The sequence below is a fragment of the Poecilia latipinna genome, unplaced genomic scaffold (assembly GCF_001443285.1).
Source record: "Poecilia latipinna isolate Pla-1442-1.1 unplaced genomic scaffold, P_latipinna-1.0 Scaffold2190, whole genome shotgun sequence".
NCBI classification, from domain to species: Eukaryota; Metazoa; Chordata; class Actinopteri; order Cyprinodontiformes; family Poeciliidae; genus Poecilia; species Poecilia latipinna.
In genome coordinates, this window is record NW_015114806.1 from 175891 (window position 1) to 183860 (window position 7970).

The following is a 7970-nucleotide window of genomic DNA, read 5'->3' on the forward strand; positions in this document are numbered from 1 at the left end:
AGAGCAATGGAAAATATAAATATAATAATTATTTAAATTATAATTGTATTTATAGTTGGAATAATTATAAATATTCCAATTATTTATAATTGGAAAAAATGATGACGACTAGTAAATACGATTCAAAACAGCTGTTAATCTCTCCCAGCACGTTCATCTTGAGGTCATGGAAATAAAAGAAAACAAAAGCCAAACAGGGAGTTAAATGTTTAAATTCAAGATAATACCAAAAGCTTGAACTAATGTGGTTTGTTTGGAAGGCTTTCCAGAAGATGATTGTCATTATGCAGGACACAGCTTGCTCTAATCCACAGCACATGTCTGCAAATGTCAGCGAGACCAAATCCCTCCACAATGATGGAAGAGGCTGATAGTCACGCAGAAAACTACCAGCTGAAATTACGGCTGAATCACAGAGGAGTAGTTTGTTTTTCTGTGTGACTTGGTTATGACTGTAAATTAGGTGTGGGGCAAAAAACAAACAACAAATCCATCCAACTGGCCAAATACATTTTCATTTATCGGATGGATTATGTATTTTCACAAATGATGATTCATACGCAGGTGTCAATTATGGATTTTAGTTCCTGCTTCCTGAAGAACTAAAATAAAGTTACACAGTGTGATAGAATGAATCCAATAATACATGGAAAAATACATTTTTTGTACATTTAACTGTATCTTATGGTTTTTATCCTCATGAAGTTTGTCTGAAAAAGGGCAAAGTATCATATTCTAACAGTTTAGCATCAATTTGGAGATTCTAATAACAAAATGCTTTTATGTTCCACTAACTAACTGCGTCTAAATTGTGTCTTTGGATTGTAGGTGTTTGGTGACGGCAGAGTGAACAGGGAACTGACAGCTGAGGTGCTTTTCCAGAATCCAGTGAAGGAGATACTGAGGGACTGCAGTCTGACCCTGACAGGAAGCGGCCTCTTTATTGGAGAACTCATAACCAGGTGAGAGTTTTTAACAAGTGTTTAGGAATGTGTTGGGTTTGTAATGAGTGTGTCATTTATGTACGGTAACAAAAAACAAAAACAAAAAAAAACTAAGAGGGCCCACAGGAGTTATAAAAGTTATTTTGTTTTAGGAAGGAGGCTAATTTTCATTTAGGCTCAATATTCACAACAATCCAAATTTAATTAATTTAAAAAAGGAAACAAACTGGCAATAAATAATAATATCTACATTTTACAAACACACAGTAAGGAAGCCCAGAAAATTAAAATAATTTAAAAAAAAATCTTATGATGTTCATGTTTTTTTTGGGGAAAAGTAACATAAAATGTTAAATAGTCAATAAGACCTCCAATTTTCTTCCTGACTTTATATTAACAGTATTTTTGTACCACTGAACAAATCAAAACACTCTCTGAAACATAAGTCAGCAAAGTAAAAATGTATTAATGTTTTTTTGCCTTTAAAAATGTTTCTTTGTGCTCCTCACAGACTCCCAGATCTGCTGCCAGACAACAGAGTTCGTGTGAAGTTTCATTTCGTTCCCTATAAGAGCGGAGAGAGGACTCTTATAGTCGACTTTGACTGCGCCTCATTCAGAGACATCAAGCAAAGCTGTACAGTCATCGTCAAACCTTAAATTTCTCTCATCCACTTCCTTAGTCCTTTAAAGCAAGATGGCTGATGCAATACATTTACCGATAATAATGATTTGATGTGTTTTGTTTCCAGTGAGAATAAAGTGTGTAAAATCTATGCAAAATTTTGAATCAGAAATTTATTTTTTTGACATGAACAGAAACACCCTGGTCCCATAAAACTTTATACGCCTAAGAGCTGTGAAATGTAGTTTTAAAAAGTGTTTTTGTCTGGTTCACTTATTGCTGTATTCAGCAGGTTTCTTTATTAACTTAAATTTGCTCAACAAAATACATCCTGCCGTTCAAAAAGAGAGATTGAAAATAACCAGTGTTATAATAAACTGCATTTTATGTCAAAAGCTGATTTAACTACAGCCTGTTACAGACTCTGTGTTGCTACGCCATTTACTTTCAAAGTGCTTTCTGTTTATTTCTGTAGGTTTAAAAAGTTAACTTCCATATATGTTTTCTCAGGTGTTACAGTGTTTTTTTTAGTGAAAAGTCTTGTTATTCAATAAAATTATGTATAATTAAATATATATACAGTAGTCTTGATGTTCAATGATAAGTCACCAAAAAACAGTGAAAGTAATCAGTGCTACCTGTTTTGGGGTTTTTAAATTATTCTGATCTCTATGGTGAATAAAAATATAATACACAATGTCAAGTTTCCCTTTAATTTGTGTAGCTTCTCCACTTGATAAGAAATTGATACATCAACACAGACTTTTTTAATTGACTGAATTTCACTCAAAGGACAAAGATGTTTTCTTCATCTGCCCTCCATTTATTTATTAGTATGTATTAGTATTAGTATGTTCGACATTTTTTTCACCCCAAAAGAAGAAAAAATAAATATTACTAACCAGGATTACTTAAGTACACATAAATTAATTTTACTCAGACTGCAAAGAAAATACTACCATTGTGAATCAACCCACAAAGTGATTCAAATTAAAAGAGCAAAATAATTAATTTAAATTCTTTAACTTTTAAGTGCTACATTTCAAATTAATATTTACATTTCAAACCTTACCTTTTGAAATCATGAATGTTTATTATACAAATATAAAAAAATACTTATTTAATGCTTAATAAGTAGTTTAACTGTTAACTTCATAAAAAAAGAAACGCAATACAACAATTATTCCAATCATAAAAATCACCAATTAATATGCTAAAGTTCACAACTACGCTATAATAATGAAGTTCAGATATAGCCGACAATATGAGTTAACAAGCTGGCATACAGCCGGAAGTTTGGCTAGGCTAGGCTAGGCTAGGCTAGGCTAAAGCTACTCCAGGATGTAATAATCCAGCCTCTGCCATACCTGCTGCCTCTCTGCTTGTTTGTAGATGAATCCGGCTCCTCACAGGTCCGACAAACGAGCAGATCACCGTTCAAAAGTGACACCAAACTCCGTTTGTTTGGCGTTACCGTCTGCCGCTAATAATTGTCCCGTCATTGTCCGTCCCTCTTTATGGTCTGTGTAATACAATCACTGTTCCACCATGTTTTCTTATGATTTTACATTCTTTACACTTAGTGAATCATGACTTTATTCTTTGTCCTTTTTTCCTCCTTCTTCTCGCTTTCTTTCTTTTTTCTTCCCTTCCTCTTATTCTGAACTGACTTCACATGCAACTTTTGCTTTTGCTCCCATTTTTTATGAGCTGAACTCAAATATCTAAACATTTTTGTATAAACAAAATAATAATTTCTCTGAAATATTGTTCACAAATCTGTCTAAATCTGTGATAGTGAGCCTTTCCACATCACGGTGAGGCATATCAAGATGCTGATTAGACAGCATGATTATTGCACAGGTGTGCCACAATAAAAGATCGCTGAAGATCTTTGAGTTCAGCTCATGAAAAATGGGACTAAAAACAAAAGTGTTAATATTTTTGTTCGAAGGGGAGGCACAGCAGGTGGACAACGCCCCAGACTGTCATTAAAGACCCATAATCCTTATTAATAAGGTATAAAATATGCAAGTCATAACTATCTCACACTTGTTGGTCACAGGTAAAGGAACTGGTGATAGCTACACCAACTGCAGACTTTCTCTTACATTTAGTAAAAAATGACAAGATCATTCCAAATGCTCTACAAGGACAGGAGGATCATTTATTGATTGATTGATTGATTGATTGATTGATTTTTATTTTTACAAAATTACATTAAATTTACCAGAGTAAACAGGTAAAACAGAGCATATGAATAGAAGGAAACCAATAAAACATGCGACTCCGGAGCTGCATTTGCCTCTTCAGACCCCCCATAGTGGCTAAAAACCTCAATGCTGAAAACTGGGTAATGTTTTAAAATATAAAGACAAGTTTAAAACAAAATTAATAACCTTGATTAGATATTGTCAAAATAATAATTTCATTCTTGTAGTTTTTGTTACTCTGAACAAATTTTCTTTATCTGAAGTGAGGGCAAAAACGACACTTAGGGCAGTAAGATTTGTTTGTCCAGTTATTTCACAGCTGAACTTTTGTTAAATGTTTGAATTTTGTCCTTTTGTTGTGTATTCAGGCATGACTTGCTGAAAAGAACCTATGACTGAAGAGAAAACTCTGTTTTTAAGACTTCCCTGACATTTTTTGCGTCAAGAAGTTTGTTTTTGAAACTGTTCCTCAGTGAAAGTGTTTCACAATGTGTGAAATGTGAAAAGTGTTTGAAAGAGGTCTGAAAACAATGAGGTGGAATAATAGTGTGACAAGTTGTGCTGCTCTAATTGTAGTTGTTTATCTCACTGACGGGATTCAATGCACTTTTGTAACTGAATCATCTTCATCCACCTTTCCTTTGTCTTCTGCTTCTCCAAAATGCTGTTGAGGAAGTAATTTGTTCCAGAGTGAAAATCAGGTAACTTGAGTCATCTCCAAAATTTTACTTTACAATAGCAGGCGTTATCAAATCTATCTGTAAGCCTTAAAATCACACCAATGACAATCTCTTATAAAACTGGCCAGTTCTGGTCCTTGAGGGTAAAAGTTTTGATTGTTTTAATTTGTTTCCTGCTCAGATTTGCATCATTTCATTTTATGTATCATCAGGAAGCTCCTTCAGAAGTTAATGAGAATCTGAGGAGATAATTCCTTTATTTCAAAAGACCTGTTGAGAATGAGAGTCTCAATCGATGAATCATAATTTGTATTGACACACGGAGCATAAAATCAGCCAAGAAAAGCATTCAGACTTTACTTATTTTATCAACTTTCAGCGCTGAAAGAGTCTCAATCGACCATATGTCACTAAAATATTATAATGAAGGTTAACATTTTTTAAAAATTGTTTTTTAAAATATTTATTAAAATTGATACCATGTGCTGACGGTATGTTACGAGACAGATGATCTATGAAAGGATCTCAGCTGATATTGTCATCTGAAGAAATGCATCGACCAAAAACCACCAAAAACAACCAATCAGAGCCAGGACATGGGTCTTAGTGCTGTCATCACAGCTCGTGTATGTGCTGCTAAATGTGCTAATGGTGGAGAAATAAATAACTGTTTATCCATCGTCATCTGTAGCTATACTAACTAGCCTTAGCATTCACAAAGTCAAATTTCTTTTAAGTCATGTTTGATGTATACAGCATTTTTATAATAATTGAAGGTTATACTTGATTTGCTATAAAAGGGCAGCAAGATTGTGGAAAATATATACGGTTTGGATGGACGACCGTTCAAAGTCCTAACATGGGCAGAAATACAAACTAATGTGTGTGTGTGTGTGTGTGTGTGTGTTTGTTTGTTTGTTTGTAATACTTTGTGGGGACCATCTTCCTGACATATACTACGTTGTGGGGACCCACTGTTACTTGTGGGACTGAAGCCTGTACCCCACAAGGGGAAACACTGTTTTTGGGTCAGGGGTCAGATTTAGGACTAACCAATTGAGTTTTGGTTAGCGTTAGGGTTAGTTAGGGGTAGGGTTAGATTTAGGTTTAGGCTGTAGAAATGAATGGAAGTCGATGGAAAGTCCCCGCAAAGATAGTCACGCAAACGTGTGTCTGTTTGTTTGCCTCAGTTGCCTCTGTGGGACGTTTCCTGGTATGATCACGGTTCTTTTTCATGTGTGAGAACATATTCATGTGGAGGTGATATGATGAAATAATGAAAGTTTGGGGGGAAATGCCACACCTCAGCCACTCCCACTTAACTGCTTCTTATTTCACAGCTTGTATACGGGGAATCACACCCATTTCTTTTCCGCTTCTCCTCAACTATATGCTCATCTGCATGAGCAAATATCTACATCTACAATTAATGCTGTGAAACATTTTAATTTAAGAAAAAATAACTTCTTCCCTGTTGATCTCTGGGACAACAGCTCTAATTTTCAGAAAAATGAATCATTGGACTGAAAAGAAACATCAATTATTTTAAATTAACTACAATTACACAATAAATGTAATTATTTTTCTTGGATTAATTAAGATTGCAACAGATTTATATTTAGTCTCTTAGTAGCCACACACTACCAACAGACTGTGAAAACAAATAGGATGGATTATAATTAGGCAGAATAGGAATGTAAGTACTTACGTCTTGATTGTTCTCAAGATGGCTTTCTTTCCCTCTTTGTCCACGCCAAGGGCTTTAATCATGACAGTCACTTTTTGACTAATACATTTTTGAGAGAAAAGAAAACACTCTCAAAAATGTGACTCCACCCAATTTCAGCCTCCCTCAACTGCTTGTCAGAAATTAGAGAAAAATAATGCGCTCTCACAAAATCTGGCTTCGGCTAATGGGTTTGACTCACTGTAAGAGAACTGACACATTTTCTCACATCACTCATCACATTTCCCCTTTACGTCCAACAAAACATCTCCAGGAAAGGTTCCAGTAAGATGTTTGAAGCACTTCTAACTGATTAACTTTATTCTGGAATGATGGAGCTCCTCACGTTATCTGGCTGAATGTAGAAACCAGACGGAGAAAATGCATTTCTGCCATGATGTTAGGTTAGATAAGATAACAAACTTTGTTCAATGGAGAGCTTCTGGTTTAGACGCATAACATTCGTACGTACTCAGGTAAGAGTAGCACTACTTCAAGTAAAAGAAAGAAGTAATTAACAATTATTTAATAAAAAATGAATAATCAGACAGAAAATTTATAAAGTTAAGTGGAAATGTTGGTATTTTATGGACGAAAATGACAAAAATCCATATAAGTAACAAAAAATTATTCCCTCCCCCCAAACCAGTTACTTTCAATAAAAAACTTAAGAAACTGTTACAGAAACTGCAGGTGTGTCTGTGTCTGGTGAATTTTTGGTTAAAACATGTTTCATGTTTGTTTTTCATTCAGTAAGTAGAAAATCCAGAAATTATACTCAAGTAGGAGAAGAGATACTTAATAATAAAATTACCCGAGTAAAAGTAAAAAGTACAGCATAGTAAAAATACTCCTAAAAGTACTTTTTAAAAAAGTTACTCAAGTATATGTAATTGAGTAAATGTAACTAGTTAAAGCAGAGCCTTTGCAGAGGTAAATGTGACAAAAGGTTTTACATAAATCTCATTTTAAATAGAGCTGATCTTCACAGAGTAGTTCTATTTATAATGAGATTAATTGGGTTTAATCACTCTATGCAGACAGAACAAAACTCCTAAAAAACTCCAGCATCTTTCCAAAAAATCAGTTAAAAAACAAACTAAACCACCGAAGGACTTCTAGATAAGCACTTTTTAAATTTAGCTGAATAATGACCTGAGTATTTATTCCATCTGTTAATCCAAGTTTTTGGCTGTTAGATGGTGGAAGCCTAAATTCACTGTGCAGAATCATAACATCACAATATAATTCACTACATTTTCTAAGATAGCAAAATGAGAAAAGATTAAACATTATGAAATGTTAGCAGCTTTATGAGCTTTGACGATGCATGAAATAACATTTCAGTTTTATTTCTGAGTAATTTGATGTTTGACATACCACAGACTTGGAAGAACATCTCTATTTGCATCCTTTGTTTTCCTGGCTGTCATCTAGTTGAGGATTTTATCCGACCGACTGTGAGAACCAAGAAACCAATTTTACCCAGCAAACAAAAAAACAAAAAACAAACGCTGTAATAAATCTTTAGAGCTCATTGTTTAATATTTGCTGTTATTGCTTAATGTGTCAACACCAGTCAGAGTCATGTGAAGGGCAAAATCGTGTTGTTGACCAGAAAAATTATATTTGGTAACTTAGGGTAGCAGCAAATCTTTAATGCAGTTGTTATATTTGGAAAAAAGGGATAATTTCCATGGAATGCATGACTGGGTTGCACCATCTATTTCTCAAAGAAATGGCATGTGGCTGGGCGTGACAAGGACTTTAAAAGCAACGTCTG

At 34.3% G+C, this 7970-nt stretch overlaps 1 protein-coding gene across 1 annotated transcript in view; it reads left to right on the forward strand.

The window, feature by feature from the left end:
- Positions 1-2265, forward strand: part of LOC106936659 (protein-glutamine gamma-glutamyltransferase E-like) — a 22514-nt gene extending 20249 nt beyond the window's left edge. The window contains exons 14-15 of the mRNA XM_015017794.1: positions 829-962; positions 1456-2265. Coding sequence (XP_014873280.1) covers positions 829-962; positions 1456-1603 — 282 coding nt within the window. The 3' untranslated portion in view covers positions 1604-2265. The remainder of the gene's footprint in view (positions 1-828; positions 963-1455) is intronic.
- Positions 2266-7970: the final 5705 nt, after the last annotated feature.